Consider the following 26,263-nt stretch of genomic DNA (forward strand, 5'->3'; position numbering starts at 1 on the left):
TCATGGAGGCCATATCTTTTCGTCTAGTATCAGCGAAAACTCCCTCTCGTATACCTTGAATACAGAGGCCATTGTGTACACAGGGTCCACAAAAATACCCCACTCAATACTCGCAGCTGCACATGCCGCCAGGGCGTGTTGACATGGGAAATGCAATGACTGGAATAGACCGCAATCGCATGTACGCTCGGTCATATGAACCCAATATGAAGTCTGTGACCAACCATCTACTGGCTCCATCTCTTCCACGTTAAAAACGGATGCCCTACGATCACAATGGGTGACTAGCACCATCGGCAGACTCTCTCTGTTCTTATCTATAGCTGCTAACAGCTGCTGCGAGTAGATCTGACCACCCTGTAACTGAGCATGGGCTTCGCGTCCTCTGCGCATGAACAACTGTTGTAACCTCTCATACATTGCCCAAACAATCGCTGCGACCGGAAGATTCCTCGTTCCCTTCAGCCCAGCATTTATACACTTCAATAGGTTCGTAGTCATGTGACCATACCGACGACCTTCGTCGCAATGTTGCAACCACAATTCCTTCCTGAAACAAAGAGCCCAATCCACCATATCATGGGATAGTGTACCTAAAATATCCAAGTACCAGTTGCATCCTTCCTTACTCGGATTGTACGCCACATTTATCAGATACCTCTTATCCTCGGTCGATTTGAACCTGGAGTTGAAGTTTGAAGCCATGTGTCGGATGCAGTAAGCATGATATGCTGACGAGGGATGCCATCCACTGTGAGGTGCATTGAGAGTGGCGCGAATGGCCTGTGATCTATCTGATATGATCAGGATTCCTGGCTGTGAAGTAACATGTTGTCTCAAATTTGAGAGGAAAAACGACTATGACTCCTTTGTCTCAGACTCCACTAATGAGAAAGCTATAGGAAGAATATTGTTGTTACCATCTTGAGCCACATCAATTAAAAGCACGCCCCGGTACTTACTGTATAGATGTGTTTCGTCTACCGATATAAACGGCTTGTAATGCTTAAACACTTCAATACATGGAGGAAATGCCCAGAATACCTTATCAAACTTACTCCACTCTTCGTCAACCATATTCCCATTGTAATAAGGGACATCAATGCATTCATGGATTGTACCTGGGAGGCACACCTGCAAGGCTTGTAAGAGTGCCAGAATCCTATTGTATGACTCCTCTCAGTCGCCATAGATCATGGCAATTGCCTTTTGCTTTGCCATCCACACCTTCTGATACGAGGGCTTAAAATGATAACTTTAATGGACAGCACTTTGCAACACTGGGATAGAAACCGATGAATTAGTCTTTATCATTGGTAACACAACCTTGAAAATCAACCCACTATCCAGTTGCGCATGGTCTTAAGACATGGTTGGTGCCAGAAAGGTATGTGATCCACCGAATCGACGTACCTCCCTGCGAATTATGATCCAATGTCAACAACATGCTAAACAAAGACTCCACGAATTATGATCTAATGCATCCACAATATAATGTAAAATATACCAGTAATTCAAGTTCTATCGTAATGCCATACGAAGACTCCACGGACAACCATTGGAAAATTGCTTGCATCAGCAGTGATATTTTAGCCTATCTGATTTCAGCACTCTGTACTCCGTATTTCGTCAAATATTGCAGTTCTTCACCGCCATTAGGGCTACTTTTCGGTCGCTGAACCTATGCCCAATTTGGAATTCTACCCTACCATCCATGTTGTAATCCTCCCTGTCCCCAGCGTTCAAAAGATCGTCCGAGTGCATTGCATCCAAGTTCAACATCTGATAATGGCTAGGAACATCCGACAATCGAGGAATGGCCAAAGGCGGAGGTAGCAGAAACATAACAACGCTGCCACTAGGAGTCTCCAGCACAAACTCATCTTCTGACACTGTATCACTTGACAACCCGGACCCGGCAACATAGTTAGAATCGCCCTCACTATCGGAATCATCGACACTACCATGAGGCTGGGCATAGTGAATCAGTGTCGCCTCGAGCGGCACGACTTCAGGAGCCGAAGGAGATGACCCATTCCCAACAACTACATCATGGACCACAGCATACAACTCCATCACATGTTGGGGCATTAGTCGTGTATGTATGTCGAACATTACCCTCACATGCTGATCCCCATCTATCCAAAATAATCAGTTCGTAAATCCACTATTCGGAAGTACATACAGAAATTTATATGCAATACTCCCAACCTCCTTTATTCCTACTTCTCTCATATTGCTTAGCATGATCGTCTTTAGCGCATCCAGGATATCAACCTGGTAAGTACGCAACATCACAGTATTGTCAGACTAAAAAGTCACTCCTTCATCACCTTGTCTGACTATCCCATTCGAATAAACCACCACAAAAAAGTATTGATTGTTCACCATCAAAACAAAATCAAAAGAAGAGAAAGAAAAGAATGGTTTGTGAATTGTGTGAGGAGAGGTATTATGATGGTCTCCATAAATAGACTTATTGTATAACATATCTTGGATGTTGAGACCTTAATATAATCTTGACTATATCTCGGATGCAGTTCCCCTGTCTTGCTTCTTTGCACGTATCTTGGATGCACTGGTCTATGTCAGAATATGTGCATATCTCAGATGCAGTGTATCCGAGATGCTATGTTTTTCGTATCTCAGGTATGCCCGGGATATGACCAGCGCGTCCCATATCACAAAACAGAGTCAGTGCACCCGAGATGTGTTCGTTTTGTGGTTTCCTCCACTGTATCCGAGATATGACCATAAATGTATTTTGATAAATACTTATACATTTATTTAAATAGATAATATTATATTTTTTAATTTAAATAAAAAAATCAAAATTTCTTCATCTTTTTTTTTTCTTATTCTCTCACAATTTTATCGTGGTGAATTATAAGGTAAAGATGTAAGTTTACAGATCTTTTCTTTTATGTGATGAAAGAGAGATTGAAAATACTAGGACCCACATGTTGAACATTAATAAAATAATAAAAAATAACTATAAAAGGAATTTAACTCTCTCTCTATACAACCTCAATCTATATAGTAGAGTACCCCTTTTATCATAGTTGTCCGTGATCAAAAGATTTTATTGTAGTATTCATAGTTTAGTTGAGGTAGTCCTAATAAATTAAGAGGTTGAGGTAGAAATCTATGTTTAGATAAATTGTTATATACAGAATTAGCAACATTAAAAGTCATATTTGATGGTAAGAGGATGCATAAATTAGGACTTGATCAGCTAAATAAACATATTATAGATACAGTGCTTTAAGTGTAAGAGATTGATGTAAAAATCTATGTTTAGAGAAATTATTATATACAGAGTTAGTGGCACCGAAGATCATATTTGATGATAGTAGAATGCAATTGTCAGAGAACCCAAGACAATAAAAGAGACATTGAGTTATGACTCTTAAAAATTTTAGTTACATTTTTATCATTTTTTATGTAAATCATTGTAGGAAAACACAATTTTTTGTTTATATGTAAATTATTTTACTCTACAATAATTTAATAGAAGTTAGTGATCATTGTATTAAATTATTGGAGAAATTTAATAATGTATAAATTTTTGAATGTGTAAATCGTTAGAAGGATACCGCATTACTAAATTGTGTCGCCCTCTAACGAATTTACTCATTCTCAGCTTTACTTATTAATAAAATCATAGAGTCTATTAGGTAGCGTTTGTTTGCGAGATAGAGACCAAGAAACAGAGACAGAGAGACAGAGACCAAGAGACAGAGATAGAAATAAGTATTAGTATTGTGTTTGGTGTGAAAATGTACAGGACTGATTTATATCTCAGTATCCTGTTTGGTTTAAAATAAAAGTAGAGACTAAATATTTAAAATTACAAAAATGCCCTTTAATTTTAATTAACAACCCTACCCCCAAATCCAATTTCATTTTACTCAGCATGCAACCCTAACCCGTCTTTCTCCTCTCCTCTACCCTCTCTCCTTTCCTCTCCCGTGAATGAATCCTGGAGTCTGACCCACCGCCGGTAGCACCTCCAAAGGTCTGAACGACGACGACGCCTCTCCAATTCTCTACCAGTTCATCTTCATGGGCCAGTTGCTCTCCTAGGTTTGTGACCTTGCTGTCATTTGCGGGCCCCTGGGTTTGCGTCGCCATGGTCTTGGAGCTGTGCCTTTGGTCTCCGCGGTTTCTTTGTCAACGGACTTGGTATCTTCTTTCAGCTTACCTTATTTGCTTCTTAATTTTGTGAAGTTCGAAGTTGATAATTTCGTATGGCATTTTTTATTCCCTCATTTTCTGATTTGTGAAATCCTCATTTTCTATTTTTTTCCTCATATGGATGAAAATGTGTAAATCCCTCACTATTTGATTTGAGATTTGTCCTGCTTTGCTTAAAATTGGTGATTTGTGCTTCATCAATTATTGAAGATTTCTGAAGTTATATCCGAGATCTTATTTGCCCTCATTTGCTTTATATTTCTGATTTTTGTGTCATATTTTTTTAAAATTTGGGAATTTATGATTGCTGAGTGTTGATTTCATGGTTTGCGTATCATATAAATTTTTTTACCTTACTTGTGCTTGTTAATTGCTTATTTGTGAATTTGTGATTGTTATATTTATAAATTTATATATAAATTTGTGATTGTTATGATTGTTAACTGCCTTACCACTAATGTCAATATTGTATACTAAATCACCACATGCTTTAACTGGTGTAGTTTCATCTTCAAACATATGATTGAAATATCTTGAATTGAAAAATTTGTTTTGATTAGTTTCATTAAATAATTTTACTTGGACTAGTTAATTTATTCTTGTGTTGTGTTACTATTTCTTGATAACTTGGTAAATGATTTTTGCTTACTGTTAAATGTATAGCAGCCTTGTTAACAATGGCTTCCACAAGTAGAAAAAATATGTTTGAAGCTTGATTTTTGTGTTATATTCTTTTCGTATAAAAAAATGTTGATGATGGAGCAATAATAGTGAGTGGGGTAAAAATGTTCCTACGCCATGCTGGAGGTACAATTCTTAATTGCAAATTTGCAACATGTGATTCTTAGTATTCTATGTTATATAGTTTATGATGTGTATCTCATTACTGCTTTTTGTTTTATTTGTGCAGCACCTGATCAATTTATGCGGGAAATTGTTCTATTCAAGTTTTGATTTAGGTGCAGCTATCAAGAAATTCAACCAAAATTAAAAGTCCATCATCAAAATAGATCACAATTTACCCTTATAAACCCTAAATAATGATGGCTACTTCCTCAGTTCTAGTTGTAATGATATGAAATAAAGTACTTGTTTATTATTGTTTCCCCTCATGTGTGCAAGCATGTATATATGATGTCTTATGTTGTAGTGAGGATTGTTACAAAAGTGTTTGATGTACAACAATGTAAGGTCACTATTGCTCAAAAGGAATATCAAGACAGCTATAAATGCTTGTGTAATTTGAGATCTGTTTAATAGAATATGTTACTTGTGTTCTGAATTTAGCAACTATGTGCATCTTTTCCCACTTCTTCATGTACATACTTCAATAAAACTAGTATAGACAGTATCATATCACCAAAATTTTTATAACACTCATAAACACAAATCTACTGCTTCCGGATAATGCAGGAAAATAATCTTTATTAAGAATATATGCACTTCTCTACAGCTTTATACAAGTTCAAAGTTCAAACAAAACTCAACAGTGAGCCGGTTGCTAACTCACCAATATGAATCTAACTTAAGCATTTAAATCAGTCACAATGAATTCTCACCAAAGCTATTTTGCAGTTTTTCATTCACACAGCATGGGATTTTCTAAGTAAGACATATGACCGGTGAAAAAGTATATTGATAGTTTATCAGAATGGGACAGTTGATGACCAAAAATTATCAGAATTTTTATTAACATGATCATGACCATAAATATTGTACTTAACCAACAATTCCTGCTCAAGCGACCAAAGCAAAGGCCATATCACAATACCAAAAAGATTGTACGAAGAACATACACCTATTCAATACATACAAAAATAAAGGCATTACCAAAATATCTATCCAAATGTATACCAAACATAAGTTTGTACGTTAAACCATCTTAAATATAACTATCTCACAAAATAATAAAATCCTATAGTGAAAAACTTAATACCCTTAGCCAACAGTCAACTTCATATAATGGAACGCACAAGGCCAATCATCTGTGAATATGTCAAACCCCGAAAGTGTGCATACACATTAGAACTCTCAGCAAACTTCAAAATCGCCCTCACCACCTCGTCATCACCGAACCCAAGCTGTGTGAGCTTCTCACCAACCTTAAACTTCTCGTTCACACCAACAATGACATCAGCAATTAGTTGGGCATTCTTTCTTTGGTCAGCCGAAGATTGCTGGATATGGTCAGCCATCCTCACCAAAACGTCAGCTTGCTTTCTCTTCCTCCCATATCGCCTTGTGCTGCCTGCACTTGCACCAGCTTTAGAATATGATGCTTGTCCTTGCATTGCAATTCCTCTATCTAATTCTGGTTGTGGGGATATCTCAGAGTCATCAAATCCAATTGCAGTGTCTTCTGTCTCTTCGTTAACCTGTTCCTCCGCATCGAAGCCACTAACTGTTGCTGCTCCCGTGGCTCTATCCCTGCCAAATATACCCTCTAGCCGGTGAAAAAGAGGAAAGAGCTTGCCAGAACTGTAAAAATTTGTTGGATGTGCATGTGAAAATATAAACCCGATTTAACAAACATTAATGAGGTTCCTGTTGTAAAGCTAGTTACATTAAAGAAGTTCCTAATAAAAGTGACAATGCCACAGCTACATTCTCAAATAATTGGTAGTTACTATGACAAACACAAATATTATTTTACTCTAAATCCCATTCAGAGTGGCTCGGATACAAATTTAAAAGTGACTCAAATTCAGTATAAACCATATAGTTCTATACAAATCCTAAAAGAAAGATAATTAAAGGGTACCAAATGCTTATATGATATCCTAAAAAGCATGAATCACATTCACCTTCAATCATGCAGCAAGGACATCTTTGCTGTCAACCTCGACTAATTGTTTCTCATGATTCCAGCTGAATCTACTGCATTCAAGCATGTCAGCGGCGTACTGATACTTCTCCTTCAACCGCTTGTGCTTGTTCTTGCAGTGCTTCGCAGTCGGGGTACAACAAGGGAAGGCCTCCAGCATCTTCAGAGCTAGTTTCTCGAATGTTCTGGGTTTGAACTGCCCACAGTAAGCCCTCTAACCGTCTACCACAAATTTCTCCATGAAGCCAACAAAAGTATTAGTCTCTTCATCACTCCACATGTGTTTGTTCTCCATTTTTATTTACCAAAATTAAGATAATCAACCTTGTGCAAAATTCATTTCTATGTACATGAATTAACTAAATTGAAATCAATTAACATAATGTAACAAAAAATAATAAAACAGCAAACAATAACAAGAAGTGAACCACAAATAGTTAGTTGCCATTACAAATTAAGAGGTGCTATGACAATGTTTCTCGTCTCAACAAGTGATACAAATTAAAATTCAGCCATTACAACAATACTCAATTGATTACAATATTCATTACGCTGCTCTTACAACACTACTCCATACGACTTGTACGCCACTCTTCATACATCTCAGTTGCTATGTTGTCACGCCAGTGAGTTCACTTATTCATGTTTTCAACCACATCAATAATTCCATCATGTTCTTCATCTCCATCAGGCATAAATTCTTCCAATATGCTACCTTCCTCCTTCGGATTGATACCCATACTCTTTCGAATGAAATTTTGAAGCAAACAACAAGCAATAATTATTTGAGATTTTGTCTTTAGAGGGTAAAAGCTAGGGCTTCTTAAGATGGACCACCTCTTCTTCAGCAAACCAAAGCATCGCTCAATGATATTCCTGGCGGAAGAATGAACCCTATTAAAATATTATTGGTAATTGCGCAGTGCACATGCTCCTTGGGTCCACTCTCTAACATGATATCGAGTGCCTCTATACGATGCTAGAAAATCCGGACCATTTGTGTAACCAACATCAACTAAATAGTAATTACCTATAGACAAGTAATGCAGACAACATAAGCTTAACTATCGTGAACTCAAGCTATATGTATAGGCTTATATTTAAAGATGGCATAATTACCGTGGGGTATCTTAAGACTATTACGACGAGTTATTGCATCTCGAAGTACCCTCGAATCAGATGCCGATCCCTCCCATCCACTGAGTACATAAACAAAACCCATCTCCCGGTTACACACTCCTAAGACGTTGGTGCAGATTTTACCCTTTCTTGTTCGGTATCTTGCCTTTTCAGACTCGGGAACTGTCACCTCTAAATAAGTGCCATCTAATGCTCCCAAGCAACCCTATCATCCATAGAAAGTTATGATACTCAGATATGGAATCCTTCAGGCAAATATGAATCATACACAACATCGAATAAGCTCTACCTTAAACCTTCTCCATGTAGGGTCAAGACAATCCTCTTCAACTGGTGTAACCTTGACAAACAAAATGCTTTGAATACATATTACAACGTTCAAAACTTTATTAAAATACTTACTAACTATCTCGCCGGACTGCTCTGGCAGGCTTACATGCATGACCATTCTCTTTAAGTCCTCCTTGAACTTCAAGCAGCTCACCCAAATTAGCAAAGGTATTTGTGTTCATTTTTAACTTCCAAATACAATTCCGATCACCCTCACCAACAATACACTCTAAAGCCTCACGTCTAATTCTACTATTCATTCTTCCGCCTAACGACAGTTGGCCACTAGTTCTATCCCTAAAGTAAACAAATAGCGTAAGCACAAAGAACAACATCAAATCTTCATGCTTGGATCTCATCTCTTCATAAAAATACACGCATCGCTTAATAATTTCCGACCGCTCCATTTCTTCTAGCAAAGTCGTTACATTAAAAAATGCATAAACATTCAAATTAATCTAACAATTCTTCATGCAAAATCTGCTTTATCTTCTTAGAACTAGAAACAAGAATAAAAAATTGGAATAAAAAGATAATTAACTCTATTTACTTCTCAATTTTAATTAAGTTTCAACTTGAAATCAAAATAGAAAATACAATATAAACACAATAAAAAAGATAATATCGATTTTTCTCTCTCGTTTCATAAACTGAAAGTGACTTTTTCAGGTACTTTAAGCAAATAAAAGTCTTTCAAAAGGCAAGAAAGAAGATTCGGTAATTAAAATGTGAAGTGGTTCACACTTGACACAAATAACTGTGCTGTCATTATCACCTAAGCCGTATCAAGCATATTTATATGATATCATGTACATTCAACAATTTCACTTACCAGTTTAGAGAACAAACATTCTTTCCCTCAAATAGATATGTTAATAATTGTATCCTACCTAACAATAGTTCTAATATATAAACCAGAATGTTGTTATAAAGCTGCACATATTGAGGTTTGAAGCTTCACTAATCCAAGTATTACAAACCAAACAAAGACATCGAAACTTATTAAAATGGCCAAACTTAATCACTGACCCTGCTATCAAACTGACCAAACTTAACAACTGATCCCAGATTGTTCAGTAATTAGTTCTTACGAGACAAAAAAATGAGATAAACATCATAAACTCATGTTATTATAAAGCTGAAATAAACAGGTTAGTTAGCTTAGCTTTCGTTCTCATCAAAGAAACTTTCACAAATTAGGGCATGACGGAAAAGATGAAAGGAACAAATCCACGAATTAGGGTATGACGGAAAAGATGAAAGGAATCAGTAAATTAAACAACTTTTATATATAACTAACCTGGGTCAGAGCAGTTAGGATGACGAGTTGATGGTTGACATCGACAGCAACCGGCGAGAGGCGGTAGCTTCGTTTTTTGACTTTTCTGTGAAGGTGAAAGAGGGGAGATGAGAAGATGGGAACCAAGAAGATGACTTGCAAGCGGCCAACCACTTACCTAGCAGTTGCGAGGACAGCAGCACGGTGAGGCAGCGGCTGTTCTTGAGATGGTGCTTCAAAGGCTTCAATGGCTGTTCTGAATAAGAATGAGAAGATGGAGTCACGAGGGTTGATCAAGAAGCCCTGATTTACAAAGGATAATTTTGAAATTATTGAATTAGAATGGGGTAATTTAGGTACAAATTATAATTGAAATTTCTGTCCCCGTCTTTAAAATTTTCTGTCTCCAGTATCCCTACTTTTTGGAGGTACTAAAATACTGAAATTTTGAAGATAGAGACAGAAATTTAAGTACTAGTCTCTAGCTCAACAAACATAATACTAAGTTTCTATCTTTCAGTCTCAGTTCCAATCTCTGCAAACAAACGCTACCTTAGAGCTGAAAATGAGACGAGCTGAGTCAAATTATACCAAATTCAAGTTTATCTCACAAAAATTAAGCTTGACTTACAGCTCGAATAATTAACAATCGAACCTATTTCTTAAGCTCAAGTTCAGCTCACCGAAAGCTCACGAGCTAGTTCGAACTCATGAGCTGGCTCAAATAATAGAAGCATAATCTATAATTCTATATCAATAAATTATAACTTATATATTGTTTATCTATTAATAATTTATAAATTTTTTATTTTTTATCCTACATTAAAATTAAATATAAAAAATAAATATGAAATTTTAAATAATTAAGATCATTAATATATATAATTATATATTACTATAATATATATATATATATATATATATATATATATATAATATTAAAAGTATTGATTAAATGTATATAAAATATGTGTATTAATAATTTTATATAGTAAAGTATCGTTTTTGTTCCCAACATTTTGGGTAAATCTCAAAGTTGTCCTTAACGTTTGAATCGTCCTATTTAAGTCCTTAACGTTTTAAAATTGACTCAATATTATCTTGCCGTTAGGAATCTGTTAACGGAATTGACGGTGGGACAAAATTTAGACGATTTTGAAACGTTAGGGACTTAAATAGGACGAAAACGTTGAGGACAAAATAAATTTTAATTTTATCCTTCACTAATATCAATCTTTTAGGGTACATAGTTATTCAATTATTTTTTAATCACATTTAAGTAAATTACACTTAATCACATTACTTTGATTTTAAATAAATTTATTTTTTTATAATTTTTACTTATCATATTTGTAAAATGACTAGAATCACATTACTTTATTGTATATGTATCATTTTTTCCCCACAAGTTTATGTACTAGTTATTCTACAAATATTTTATGATAAGTAAAAATTTTTAAGAGTAAAATTATAAAAAAAATAAATTTATTTAGAATAAAATTAATGTGATTAAGTATAATTTACTTAGATGTGATTAAAAAATAATTGAATAACTATGTATCGTAAAAAATTGATATTATTGAAGGATAAAATTAAAATTTATTTTTATGTATCGTTTTTGTTTTCAACATGTTCGTCTTATTTAAGTCCCTAACGTTTTAAAATCGTTTCAATTTTGTCTCACCGTCAATTCTGTTAACAGATTCCTAATGGCAGGATAACATTGAGTCAATTTTGAAACGTTAGGGACTTAAATAGGACGATAAAAACATTAGGGACAACTTTGAGACTTACCCTAAATATTGGGGACAAAAACGATAATTTACTATATATATATATATAATCAAGTAAGCTCACGAGTTAATAAGTTGAGCTTATCCAAACTCAAGTTCGACTCATTTAATTTATGAGTTTAATTTCAAACTCAAGCTTGATTCACCAACTCACAAATTTAGCTTATCAAACTATTAATGAGTCAAAGTCAAACTGACTCATGAACACACTTCCAGCCGATGATTTAGTACCATGATCCCGAACTTCTATTAAATGATCGCATAATAAGTTTTAAATTTATATTCTACCATGATTTACATAAAATAAAATTGGACAAATAAATAAGCAAAAATCATTTATGACATCTCAAGTAATATTGAGGTCAATTTAATTCATGTGATTTTCATATACTTTGAGTTAATGTAGGGTTTAGTATTTTACTGATAAATATTAGAGCATGATTTGGATAAAATAATTAAATTAAGGAAATTATTCTTATATTTTTAAGAAACTAGAGGATAAATTATCCTTACCATGTATAATCATATGATAGGTTTAATTATGTATGCATTTAATATCTAACTTTTAATTTATTTAACTTTTTTTTGGTTTCTAAACGGTATCTCCTAATCTGACAGGTAAGGATCAATCTACCGCAGATCTGAGCTCTATTTAAGGGTCTATCACTGACCAATAGATTACTGCATGCATAAGGCGGGATTCGAACCCCCGACACTTGATTAAGCGAACGAGTAAATTGACCACTCGACCAACCCAAATTAGTTAATTTATTTAATTCATGGATAAAAAAAAGTTTTTAAATTACACATTAAATATATTATGCAAATATCTTCTGAATTTATACTCTTAACAAGTATTAGTTATTGATAAATTAATTATTTAAAATTTTAATTTAAATACAATATTCCAAATTTAAATAATTAAATATATAAAGATATTAATTATATTATTTTATATAAAAAATTAGTCATTAAATTAGTTATTCTTATAAAATACGTATTAAAATATAAAATATATTTTAGATATAAAAAATAATATAATATTTATATGTAAATATAATAGTTTAATTTAATGACTAATTTTTAATATAAATATAATATTTTAAAGTTTATTTATTTTATATATTAAATATGTATATAAATTATAATACAAATATATGATAAACACTAATTTATCCGAAAATTACTTTTGATATTGAATTAATAATAGTAGAATGTTAACCTCAAATATGATACTGTTTAATTTAAGAGTATAGAAATTAAATTTTTTAAATTTTGAAAATACAAAAATTATATATTTTTATTTTTTAAAAATAAAAAATTTGAAATCGTACTTTTAAATTTAGATTTTTTTTATTATTTTTAAAAATATAAAAAATTATAATATTAAAATATATCACTGATATCATTTTTATTAAAAAAAAATGAGCTTAATTTATCTTCTAAGTTTTTAAAGATACTATAGAATATAAGGTTGGAGGAATGAATATTGAATGGTGTAGTTGAGTGGATGGGTGTTTGGGGGTTGGGGGTAGGTGTAACGAGTGAGAGCCGCCAAATAAGGTTTTACTCACTTTATAGATTTGAAATTAAATCACCTATGATAGTGACCTGCCACATTTATATGTAGTAGTCACAGGTGGCTCCCTTTTAAAAAATAGCACATGCAATATTACTTTACTATTAATTAATATAAGAAAAAGGGAGCTTTCAATAAAGTTTTCTGTGCTTCAAATTTCTACATGTCATTCGATTTCTTTATCTTAACCCGGATGTTAATTACCGTTGTTGAATGAACAAATAAGATTGGTGAAAGTGGGATGTAAATATGATATAAGTTATAAATTTAATGATGATTAATTTTTTATTTATATTTTTTAAATTTTTTTCCAAAATTTTATCTTTTAGAAAATAAAAACAGTTATCAATTTTTTTTCCCCAACAAGAGTGTCTAATCTGTTAGACAAAGTTATGTCATGAGAAAATTGTAGATATTTGTTAGTGGAGAATAGGGCACGAGGTTCAAGTTTATATGTTGTTTAAGAGTAAATTATTATTTTTTTATTCATAAATATTTATAATATTAATAAAATTATTTACAAAAAATAAAAATTGACGTACTCATTAAAAATAAATTCTGATTTATAAAATTATTCATATTTTAAAAAATTATCCAAAATGATCAAATTACTTCTCTTAAATTACTTCTTCTAATTATCAGCTATGTCTGACTATTTGTGGTTATGGCATAGTTTGGTAAATTGGAATCCTCTTGGAATTGGACATCAACGATTTGTCTAACTGTTATTTTATAGTTCCTAGATATTTGATTAATTCTGAAGATGAATATTCAAAAAGGTTTTTAAAGAATTTCACATTGAATATTTATATTTTAAAAAAGATTTGATTATGTTAAGATTTTTGAATACTACAAAATAAAATATATAAATTCTATTTTAGTTAAATTTATTATTTTTAATTTGACAAATAAATTATCAAAAATATAACAAGAAATTTTATATATCTTATTTTTATAAAGTTTAAAAATCTTAATATAATAAAAAAATTTTGAAGACAAAGAAATTTTTTAGAAATTTATTTAAATATATACTCTTAAAAAAATTTTATGGAGTGTAATTTTTTTTGTTTTTCATGATATCTCTTAGTTTGACAGCTTAAAAATTAATTCATTGTGAATTGAACTCTATTTAAGAGTTTGTTATTATACAATTTAATTTTTTTTTTCCGTAAAAAATCTGTTGAATGTGTTTTTTTTAAACTGGAAAATCCGTTGAAATTTATCTTGCCAATCCAACTAAACAAGAAGATTGCTAATGACTTTTTCTTTGGGTCAATGAAAAAGCTATTTGGGCTAAACATAGTATTGGTATCAAACTGCTTGAAAAGACAAAGTGAATCAATAGGCAAGCCCAATATACTACCCGTTTTTGTTTTATGGACTTTTTATAAATAAAAAACAAAATGTTCCTAACTCAGTCCAAAAAGAATGTTCCTTGATTACTTCTTATTTGTTTCTTACTTTTCATTTTTTTAGACCAATTAGAATGTTGAAAAATGGGAATATGTTGTGATAAGAATGGGAAGCGGATGTGCATTCCTATGAGGAACTTATTTTTTTAAAAAAGAATAATATTAAATGTATGTTGAAATTAAACTTCTAATATATGTATAAATAGATGTCTTTGTCTTTAAGAGAAACACAAGCACACAATAATAATTTTCTCTCTTTCTTTGAGCAATATCTCTCTCTTATAATATATATATCTCTCTCACTTTTATATAATTATATACACATTATTTCATATAATATTAGTAAATATATATATGAATTATTATTGAACTAATTATATTAATATTAGAATCTTTTATTTATACATTTTTATTTTATATTTAGTATATTTTTTATTTATTTTATAACAGAATAAGTGAAAACTGAAAAGCCATAAATATATTAGTTCCTTAATAAAAGATTTTGAGAATGAAAAAATCTTTCTTGGAATTCTCTTAGAATTCTACCTTACTCACGTGATTTCCTTTAACTCAAGACGGACAATTAAATTTCTAATAATAAATTTCAAATGTCAATAATTTTATCTAAACTAGTAAAAAAAAAATCCATAATAATAGGTCGATTGAGTTAAATTCTATTTTGGTTTTTGAGATTGGTGAATTAGACTGATTTAGCCTCTAATTTTTTAATTGTCACAATTTAGTTCTTCAGATTAAAAAAAATATACTAATATAGTTTTTCGTGTATCTTTCGTCATCAAAATTTAACACCGTTAGTGGTGTAGCTAAAATTTTGTCACGTTAGACATATTAAAATGAAGCTAATTTTTTTGGATATGCAGATTCTGTGTGTGTTGTGCATAGGTGTGGAGGTAGGTGGTGTTAGACATGAACGTGGGATAATTTTTTTTTGAACTATAAAGTGAAAAAATCGGACTGTGCGATTTCTTTGTTAAAAAAATTTTGAACACAAATCGGATGGTCCGATTTGTGAGGGAGGAAAAATTAGATGGTCCGATTTGTACTTTTAAAATTTTTTTTATTTTGAAAACAAAAATCGGATGGTTCGATTTTAATATTAATTTTTTTTAATTGTTTAAAATACAAATCGGACGGTCCGATTTGTGTAATGTAATTTTTTTTAATTTTTTAAACACAAATCGGACGGTCCGATTTGCTCTTCACACCACAACTGCGTAAAGCACCCATACACTCCATAACTCTGTCCTATACCATTCTGTCTTTCATATCTAAATTAAAAAGTGTTAAAATGACGTGGTATGCGTTTTGGCTTTAAAGAATGCACTAAATAACGTCGTTTGAGGGTTTGAACAATATTAAAACGTTATATCCCTCCTTTTTAATATTGTTCAAACCCTAAAATAACATTATTTTATGCTCTTTTAACGTTAAAATGTAAAATATCATTTTAATATATTTAATATGGCAAGATTTGAATTATCTCATAATATTAAATAAAGACTATATTAGTACATTTTTTTAAATTTAAAAGACCAAATTATAATAATTAAAAAATCAAGAACCAAATTGATATAATACATCAATCTTAATGGCTAAAATGAAACTTAACTTTAGATTGATCACTACATCTTAATGATAAGCCTCAATTAATGATTTAATAGGTTTTTAAATCATATATGTTATTTAGATTTATATATAGTGAATAATTTCACTTCACGGCTTGTAAATATTTCAATAGATGTTCCCAATCAATGAATAGAAAAAATAATTAATTTTTTAACATTCAAGTATCACACTTAGTGTAGACTATAGACATCTATTGATGAATCATTTTTAGAATTTCGTTTGAACTCCACTTTATTATATTAAAGTTTAATTTGATAAACAGTTTAATTAAGTTTATTTTAAAAAAATAGTTTAAATAATAAATGATTATATTAAAAATAGTTTATAAATAAGTTTTGTATTTAAATTTTTAATTCTAAAAATATTTATTTTATAGAAATATAATAAAAAGTTGTAGTATTATGAGAGAATTTATTTTTTTAAATTTTTTTATAAATTTTAAAATAATTTTTTAAAAAACTGTAATTTGATTTTAAAAATAATACTAGACATTAATACTATTATTTTATATAAGTCAAAAACTCAAAAGAGTTACTTTTAAAACTTTTATTTTCTACACTAACTATTTTTAGAATTAGAAATTCAACTACCATCTATTTAATAAAAGTTTTATATTTAATTTTTAAATAAGTCCAACAATTCACTATATAGTTGCTCTTTGTATTTTTTTATATTATTATTTTTTTACAACATCTTCTAATTCAGTAGGTGAAGATTAATCTAGCGCAAATTTATTCTCTATTTAAGAGTATATAGATGAACTATACATTATTACATATATAAACTTATTATAAAGTAAAATTTAAATGCTGATACTTGATTAAATAGACAAATATACTTATTAATTGACTAATTTAAATTGGTTATTATTATTATTATTATTATTATTATTATTATTAGAAAAAGTATAGGTATCAACATATTATCTGTTAACTTATTATTAATAATGATTAATTATTATATTTTAAACACATATATAAAGAGATATATCTAAAAAATTATCTATAAAGACACTTTTATTAAACACAATTATAAAAAAATATTTTTATTAGACACATCCACAAAAATACTTCTATTAAACACTCTTATAAAAAAAAGTTAGAAATATTGGCAGAAATATTATTGGTAACGTAGCGAAATTGTTATTATTATGGCCATGACTTTGGGGATCAGATCTCGCATCATTCATTCACCTGGTTTATACATTGAATTTCCAACTCTGTGAAATAATACTTCTAATGAAAGGAATTAAAAAATAATCCACGTGATATGAACAATAATTCATGCTACGAGAAGGCCAATAAAATTGAAATTTTAATACATTTAAAATTTGTTGGTACAGCAACAACAACGCGGTTTCTGCCATGCCTCCTTTCAAAATTTGTTATATGATTAAATCAAAGTATCTGTCTAATTCGATCTAAAGCTAATAAAATATTATTAATTATATTCCCACTAAAATGTTAAGCATATAGAAGTATAATAGATTTTAAGATTTGCATTGTGTTTCTTTAAGGAAGCTACGTACTGCCTACAAGAACAGAAACATAACCAAGCAAATGGACATTATTATTGTTGACCACTTTTCAATTTCCTTTGCTTTTAATTTTGATTTCAATTGAAAATAAGCATAATATATATATATATATATATATATATATATAAGCTAATTAAGTTAAATGAAGTTAAGGTATATATATATATATATACACATAAGCTAATTAAGTTAAATGAAGTTAAGGAAGACATGGAAGAATGGTACATACATACATAGTACGTGTGACCTTTATTAGGTAGATCTCTCTCTCTCTCATAATGTTTTATAAAAAGTAAAGTATTAAATTAGTCTTTTTATATTTAGATTTAATTTTGTTTTGGTTTTTAAAGTTTAAAGTATTCTATTTGAATCTAAAAAAGTTTTATTTAATTTTAATGTAGTCCTACTATAAAGTCAATGTTCAATGTTAAATAATTAACTTCACAGTTTCACCAAATCTTAATGTCCTTCCCTAAAGAAGAGATACAAACTCGAGAGACGCAGGATGCATTACTACGAGCCATTAACCTTGGTTTAAGCACATGGAGAACATTGTCGAAAACTCACTTTTCGCAGGAAAGTTCACTGGTGGCGACAAGAATAAGACCATCGTCACCTCTACAGTGGGGAACTCCCCTTGATAATCGAAAAATTTGGTTATATAAGTTTTTCATATTTGAAAACTGAGTTTCGTTAATTATTTAACATTAACTTCACGGCATGACTACATTGAAATTAAATGAAACTTTTTTGGATTCAAATAGAACACTTTAAACTTGAGGAACCAAAATATAATTAGGTCCAAACGTAGAAGACTAATTTAATACTTTACTCTTTTATAAAATATAAAATAATTATTGAATATAATATAATTTAAATTCTAAGATATACAATCTTATAAAATAAAATAAAAAAGTGTACCTAATAATGCATATACAATAGCTCTTATTGGTGCATTTATTTTGTATATATATGCCAGCTGCATTGTGATTCTATAGTAGTGCCAAATAGTTGGACAAAATTATTGCTACTATTTAATTATATTGATAATTCCACCATCGAAGGGCACTAAGTAATTTACAATTGTAACAAAATTAAAGGGGGTAATATAGCATTGATCCAACTATAAAAGAGGTGCTACAAGAGCATGTTTATGCACTCTACCAAATTCTTACATTATTTCTTCCTATATAGTAGTAGTAGTGATAACATTATTTTGTTTGTGTCTCTATATGTTATATTGGTGTACTAGTAATAAAAATGGGCATAACAGAAGCATGTTCAAGGTTCATTGTTGACTTCTTGCAAGCATTCAAACACTCATCACCACCAAGCTCAATTCATGATGAGCTTGATCAAAATCACCATAGCCCTGATTGCAAGCCCCAGAATTTGCTAAAGCTCGACGACAACACGGTTCGCGCCCTCATGACTGTGTTTGGCATGCAAAACAATGGAAGAATCAAGAAAGAAAATGCTAGAAGAGTTGTGGAGAAGCTTGGTTTGGTGCATGACAAAGATAATAGCAACAAGGCTTCATCATCACCATCAAGATTTGAGCTTCATGGTGATGGTGGATTGTTGGAGGGCGACGAAGTGCCGGTAGAAGAGGTTCTTGGTGATTTGGAGGACATGTCAAAGCGCAATGAGCTCTTGCATGAAGCATTCAAGATCTTTGATGAGGATGGAGATGGTTACATTGATGCAATGGAGTTGAAGAGGGTGCTTGATTGTCTTGGTTTGGATAAGGGTTGGGACATGAACACAATTGAGAAGATGGTTAAGGTTGTTGATTTGAATCTTGATGGCAAGGTTGACTTTGGTGAGTTTGAGTTGATGATGGGATAGCCTTAGCTAGCATAGTATTCTTAATGTTCATTCATTTCTATTTTATCTTTTTTGAAAAAATAGGACTAGTTGTTCAGCTACCAATTGTAAATCATGTATTTATTTCAGCATTTTCTCTAATGAACCTTTTTTTCTCCTTTTAATAAATTATTCTGACATCGATATTATACATAACACTTTATTTTGTGACAACTATACTAACTTCTTTAAAAGAAAAAACCAACCATGTGGTGGAGGAGATCATCAAGATCCTGCTGATAGAGACCCCAAATCAAATTGTTTCCATGTTTTCAATTGCAATGTTGTTTCTCTAATAACGAGTGTTCAAAATGCTAAATTTTATTGGAGTCTTGAATTTATAGCAACTTGAAATAGTTGGTATGGCATCTTGGAAAAGGTTGGATGTTAGTTGCTATTTTTCAATGAGAAATGGATAAAGCAATCAAGTCCCTTTATACAGAAGAAAGAAATACATCAAGAAAGGACACACTATTTTAATGAGCATAATCCACAAAGGAAATGTATCCAAATACAATAACAATGTAACCTACATATACAATCTAATTGGAACAGACATACAAAATATAAAGTTGGATCTAATTGGACCCTACACAAATCCTAGTAGTGAGCATAATAAACTCTTACTGCTGCCAGATGTTCATGGAGTTTAGAGCATCGTTTATGACTCCATTGTTTATGTCATTGTAAGGAATATCCAAGTTTCCCAGCCCACCAAGACCTGGATGATTCTGTCCTCCACCACCACCATTATTGTATAAGGCATCGTTTGAATGGACAGTGATGGTCGGCGACACGTGTGCCATATGAGGCGGCGCGCTCAGTTGAGAATGAGGCTGAAGAAGTTGGTTGTTTAACGTGGTAACAGAGCCTCGAGTGACCATATCCTCGGCTAACTTCACCTAAAAGTAAATAGCATGTGTGTGATTGATGACTAGCACCACCATGTAATTCTAGCAAGATTTTTCAGAAATGAAATGTACCTTAGCTCTCAAGGCTTCAACATCTGATTTTAGCACTCGGTTATTAGTATCCGCTTCATGAAATTGTTGTCTAACATCATTGAACTGCTTGTATAGGGTTGCATTTTCCAGTTTCAGCTTTTCAACCTGAGACAGTAAAGATTAAGACTTCAATTAAATTAAACAGGTTCAGAGAGAACCAATAACAACATCTCTTGAGTTCTTAACACTACTCAACAATACTTCTGCATAACAAATATTCAATTAAGCTTTAGCTTCTTCAACTTACTGCTTAAACACCAGGTAACTTTACCTGCATCTCAAGGTCAGCTAAATGCGCTTGTTTTCTTCTTCTTGACCTCCTTGCAGATTCGCGATTAGATTCCTTCCTGAAATCACGATATGTAATGTTTGAGGACGACAAAAAAAGAAAAGAAAAGAAAAGACCATCTATGAGTTCATACCCCATTTACAACACACCTTCTAAGACGCTTCACATCAACAGGATTTGTGCTTTGTTCACAAGGACCAGTTTCATCATCCTCATCAGAAGGCTCAGAGGAACCACTTGTAGCTACTTTGGCTTGATTGTCTCTGTCACTTGGTTTATTAGAAGATACCGGGCTTCCAACTGCCATCATTTTGCAATTCAATCCAAATTGTTAAACTAAATGAACTAAGTTTAAGTTTATGAGCTATAATAAGAACTTAAGAGAATTAGTAATACTAAACTAAACTAACAGCTATGTATATAGATATTGCTAATTAACATAATTACCAGTGCCACACATGGATGACTGGGAATCATTAGTAGCAGAAATGGTGGAATTCTTGGTAATGACGTTTTGGGAACAGACAACGGTATTGGCATCTGCTATTCCCCCACAAGTTGAAAATGAATTTACCACATAGTCCTGCAATTAGGAAAGGGTGCATAAGCTGGAATTCTGTACATAAATTCTACTATGTATAATCATAGCTTCTTATAGCATTTCACTAACATCTATTTACTGCTAAGAAAAATAAGCTTTCCTTGGGCAGATCCTTTTCCCTCACACACCAGAGGTAGAAAAGAAAAATAAAGCAATTCTTAATGTAACATTATATGCTATCTAAATGCATGAGTTTAATTTTGATGTAGTCTGAATTAAAGCTGAAAGTGAGTCAAGGTAGTTCATGAGCCAGTTCGAGCTCGACTCATTAATAATTCGATAAACTAAACTCGTGAGCTGGCTCGATTATATATATGATATTAAAATATAGATTAAATGCATATATATATAAAATTTTACATATACATTGGTGTTTTTAATTATTTAAAATTTTATAGTCATTTTTTATATATAATTTTGATGTAGGACATAAATAAAAAATTTATAATTGATAGATAGACAATACATTAATTTTTTTTAAATATTTTTTAATATATATAAGTTATAATTTATTGATATAAAATTATAGATTATGTTTCTATTATTTGAGTCACCTTATGAACTCGAGCTAGCTCGTAAGTTTTCGTTAAATCGAGTTTGAACTTACGAAATAGACTCGATTGGTAATGAGTCGAGCTGTGAGTCAAACTTAATTTTCGTGAGTCGGGCTTGAATTTGGTCTAACTCGACTCAGTTCGACTCACTTCCAGCCTTAATCTGAATGTAAACATTTTTATTAAATATTGGCCATTTGTGAGAAATAATTACTTTTGTTAACATAATAACAGAAATAATGTGTACACTTTTGTTTTTTCAGACTAAAAGTATGTAAAACTTAGATGCCAAAAACAAACTAACTAATTGTGTAGAAATACTATGGTCTTTGTTTTAAGATATTGTCAGGAAAATAAACTTGCAACTAACATATGCTTGATTTTTTTTTCTTTGGGTAGATTAGCATATGCTTGATTAACTTTGCATAAATTATTTTATAAAGAAGTATGCAATATGTTGAATGAACAGTCTTTCAAAGACGAAACTAGTATTATAGATGCAGATAAAGTTTCCGATAATTTTATATTTTTTCCAACTCAACAGAAAAGGCTCGATTGATCAGACTAATCTAACAAAAATCTTTGACATAATATTATGTGGTGATTATTAGATTAAATGTACGGTTATAGGCATCTTCTTCTTCTAATAATAATTCTAAGAACTAATTTCTGCTAAAAATATGCTACTAGACTCAAACTTGGTCATGATTTTCTTCATTGGGTTACCTTTTTTAATACTCAAGATATGATTTTAAACTATACTAAATCGAACCGATATTTAATTAATGTATATATCTTTTCGGTGATATAACAGCAAAATAATAGTGTAAAATTAGAAATAAAATTCAATGAATAATATAATATTTACATCCAAATAAATGATTTTAAGACAAAAATAATATTGATATAATATATGATTCATTGAAGTTTATGTTTTTTTTTTTTTTGGTTTTTTTTTTTGGACTGTATTAGTGAGTTTTTCATGGTTTTTGATCATGGAGTTCAATCACCCTTTATTTTTTTGATAATGCATTAGTGAGTTCAATCACCGTTTTCTTAATGGCTACCTCAGCACGTAGGCTCCAAGACAAACTTTGTTTTTGTCAGGGAATCAGACAAACTTCAAGACTCAACCGATCCTGAACCCTAAGGGCTGGGCCGGGTAGCTGTCTATATTTTTATTATAAAATATAAAAAATCAATAAAAAAAAAGATTTATACCATAAAATAAAAAAATATTTCCATGAGAGGATTTTACTAGTCCTCATAAACTGACAATTACAAAAGAGCACATCTCTATCCATATATTTACTAGCGGCCTATTAAACTTTTATACTGTTTTAATTACTAATATATAGAATAATAAATAATTGTTTAGTAGTTTATTTAATTCATATAACAAGTATACATAAAAGAAAAATACAATATATCAATGGAGACTATTTTCGTCTTGAAACAAATCTGCAAATTACTCAGGAATTTTAAGGTTGAAATAAAAAGGAAAAGGTGGATACAAAATTCTTCTATATCTCTTTCATATACAGTAAATTGTATATAATTAATATTAACAACAATGAGTAAGGAATAAAAGACATATAGGACTTTAACTATTATTTTTCTGTTGTCTAATAGGAGGAGAATCAAAATATCTCAAAAAAAAAACTCTTATTTTTAACGATTAAAAAAATCTATAAATAGAATAATATTATAAATCTAACTTTTTCAGTTAATATCAATTAATTTTCTAAAAATTATTTTTATTTATCTTAAATTTTAATCATAAATTATAAATATTTAACTTAAATTTTATGCTTTAAATCCTTAAAAAAATTAGTTAATATTAATTGACTAAAAAATAGGTTCCAATCTTTTTTCTTAAATAAATTTCTTGATATCGAAAATATTCTAAACAGGCTCGAGTGCTAAGTGACAAAGCAAAATTAGTCTCGGCCAGAAACCATGGGCCCCATTGTCCCACTTGAAATCAAGCATGCAAAAAACTTAAAAAAAAATAAAATAAAAAATAAAAAAGCAAGAAAAAGTGGCTTATACGGCTATATGCGAAGCCAAAGTGGTGCGTTCACACAAGTTTCCCAAAGTTCACATCAGCATGTCCCAGTCCCTCTCATTCACGAACCCACTTCATTCATTATTCACAACCACCCCCACACCCTGATTTTCATTTTATTAAACCCTCTCAAGTCTCAACCAAATACCTCCTGAAAATTCCTACACTATCATATCATACCACACTTACTCTAAATTATTTCACAAACAAAACTATTGCAATCATCTTCCAACTAAATCATTTTTCTTATTTCTTTTATTTTTATGGCCGAAATTAAAAGTTTATTATTATTATTATTGTTGTTGTTGTTAATTAATCAATTAATTAAGGAAGCGTTGGGCGCGCAAGCTGAATTCAACGGTCACGAGTAACGAGGTTGCCACGTCATCCGAAAGGTCTTAACGCCTGATGACGTGGCATAAGACGGCGCCAAAAGTTACTTTTCAGTTTCAATGAAAAACTCACCGGATTTTCGGCGCCGTCACCGACATAGCCGGAGAATCCGCCGGTGAGGACGGTGGCGGATAAAACGCCGCTGCCTCTCAAGTCGGCGGGCTTGACGTCGTCCCCGTTGGGAGATCCGTTGGATGCTTCGTCGAATCCGATCATCGTCCTCCACCATTCAAGATCCGACTCCGTCGCCGCCATCCTTTTGAGGTCGCCGAAGTCCGGGAACACCGCCGGCAGTGGCGGGGATTGAGGCGCAGCCAGAACTCCGGGCGGTTACTTCGGAGAGAGAGAGGGAGAGAGTAAGAGAGAGAGAGTGTGAAGAGAGGGAAAAGGGAATGAGTGAAGAAGCTGGAGGGGTATAAGTAGGAAAATGGAATTTGTTTAATTAATTAAAAATTAATTAAAAAATAGAAAAAGAAAGAAAATAAAGGTGAAATGGGCGGCAGATGATGTTAAAACGTACCAGAAAGTTAATGGCGATGTGAAATCACGAAAGTGACCCGATTCCTCACGTGTAATTACGTGTTGGACCCGTGAAACTTCGTGCTTGTGTTTCGAAGAAAAATTTTTTTTTTTATTTAATTAGATGCAATTAATTAAATAGCCGATTTATTTCATTATTTTTATCTAATTTGTGTGCGGTATTGAAAATTCAAGCAACAGATTATGACTTATTGACTTATCAGATGTGCTAATGATTTGACACGTTGTTAATTGAGAATCACATGTGGCACCTCAAATTGAATTCTTGGGTGAACGGTTTGTAAAAAGAATTATCTGATTTTTTTTATAAATAAATAAATTAGTTTTATACTCATAAAAATAGTTTTTATGTTAAAATTATCTAAAGATTAATTATATTTATTCATATATAAATTTATCAGTATTACGAGATTTTATTAGCAAAAATGACATTTTTTATTTTTCATAAATACAAAATTAATTTTATTCATTCATAGATAGATTTTTTAATATTTTAAATTTTTATGAATAAAATAATAATTTATTAATAAAAAAAATGTTAATAGAGAGTTTAATCTTATGAAAATATGAAACATAGAGAAGAGTATTGAGAATGATTAAAAAAAAATCTTCATTGCGATATTAAAAATAACTATTATAAATTAAATAAACTTTGAATTTATTTCCCAAAATATCAAAAACTATTTAGAAACTTTTTAATAACATCAAATAAAATAATAATCTAAAATGCCAAAGAATAAATAGGTGTAAGATTATGAAAATTATATTTTTACCATTATAAAAAATTATAAGTACAATGATCGATTTTGTGACTAAAAGAATTAAAGATTAATTTTTTATTTTGGTTGCTAAAACAATCGCTAAATTAAAAAATAATAATCGATTTTAACTATCAATTTTATTTTAGTTGAAAAAAATATTATTAATCGCCAAATCAATTATTATTAGTGACCATTTTCGTTGGTTATTAAAATTGATCGTTGAATGAAAATTGACCATCGATTTAGCAGTTAACTTTTTTTTAGTCCTAAAAATTTTATATCAATCACTATTGTAATAATTTTTTGTATGTACTATATAATTTTTAATTTTGAAACAAATACCCTTATAACAAAGATTTTATATTAGTTAAATATCTATATAAATTATTTAATTTATTGCAATAAAACTAACATTTTTATATTATAATTTAACTTTTTTCTAATTTTAA

At 30.9% G+C, this 26,263-nt stretch overlaps 3 protein-coding genes across 3 annotated transcripts; 1 reads left to right on the forward strand and 2 right to left on the reverse strand.

The window, feature by feature from the left end:
- On the reverse strand, positions 1-1,190 carry LOC130957570 (uncharacterized). Its single transcript, XM_057884413.1, has 2 exons — positions 1,122-1,190; positions 1-816 (listed from the first exon to the last, which is right to left on the reverse strand). The coding sequence occupies exons 1-2, from the start codon at positions 1,188-1,190 to the stop codon at positions 1-3; spliced, it is 885 nt and encodes a 294-aa protein (XP_057740396.1).
- Positions 1,191-18,888: 17,698 nt separating this feature from the next.
- LOC130958094 (probable calcium-binding protein CML43) lies at positions 18,889-19,755 on the forward strand. The gene has a single exon (XM_057884992.1). It carries the CDS (start codon positions 18,999-19,001, stop codon positions 19,584-19,586), a length of 588 nt encoding a protein of 195 aa, XP_057740975.1. The 5' UTR covers positions 18,889-18,998; the 3' UTR covers positions 19,587-19,755.
- Positions 19,756-19,976: 221 nt separating this feature from the next.
- On the reverse strand, positions 19,977-24,905 carry LOC130958092 (basic leucine zipper 9-like). The gene is made up of 6 exons (XM_057884991.1): positions 24,586-24,905; positions 21,345-21,480; positions 21,047-21,197; positions 20,880-20,955; positions 20,588-20,713; positions 19,977-20,506 (listed from the first exon to the last, which is right to left on the reverse strand). The coding sequence occupies exons 1-6, from the start codon at positions 24,766-24,768 to the stop codon at positions 20,228-20,230; spliced, it is 951 nt and encodes a 316-aa protein (XP_057740974.1). The 5' UTR covers positions 24,769-24,905; the 3' UTR covers positions 19,977-20,227.
- Between the last annotated feature and the right edge of the window lie 1,358 nt (positions 24,906-26,263).

Source organism: Arachis stenosperma, chromosome 10, assembly GCF_014773155.1.
Source record: "Arachis stenosperma cultivar V10309 chromosome 10, arast.V10309.gnm1.PFL2, whole genome shotgun sequence".
Taxonomy (NCBI): Eukaryota; Viridiplantae; Streptophyta; class Magnoliopsida; order Fabales; family Fabaceae; genus Arachis; species Arachis stenosperma.

Excerpts from the sequence above, each read along its gene's own strand:
- LOC130957570 (XM_057884413.1), bottom strand. The coding sequence starts at position 1,190 with ATGGCGACTGAGAGGAGTCATACAATAGGATTCTGGCACTCTTACAAG. Across the intron at positions 817-1,121 it reads CTTGCAGGTGTGCCTCCCAG|CCAGGAATCCTGATCATATC; the intron begins GTACAATCCATG and ends GTTACTTCACAG.
- LOC130958094 (XM_057884992.1), top strand. The coding sequence starts at position 18,999 with ATGGGCATAACAGAAGCATGTTCAAGGTTCATTGTTGACTTCTTGCAA.
- LOC130958092 (XM_057884991.1), bottom strand. The coding sequence starts at position 24,768 with ATGGCGGCGACGGAGTCGGATCTTGAATGGTGGAGGACGATGATCGGA. Across the intron at positions 21,481-24,585 it reads GTGACGGCGCCGAAAATCCG|GACTATGTGGTAAATTCATT; the intron begins GTGAGTTTTTCA and ends TCCTAATTGCAG. Across the intron at positions 20,507-20,587 it reads TTGAAGCCTTGAGAGCTAAG|GTGAAGTTAGCCGAGGATAT; the intron begins GTACATTTCATT and ends ATTTACTTTTAG.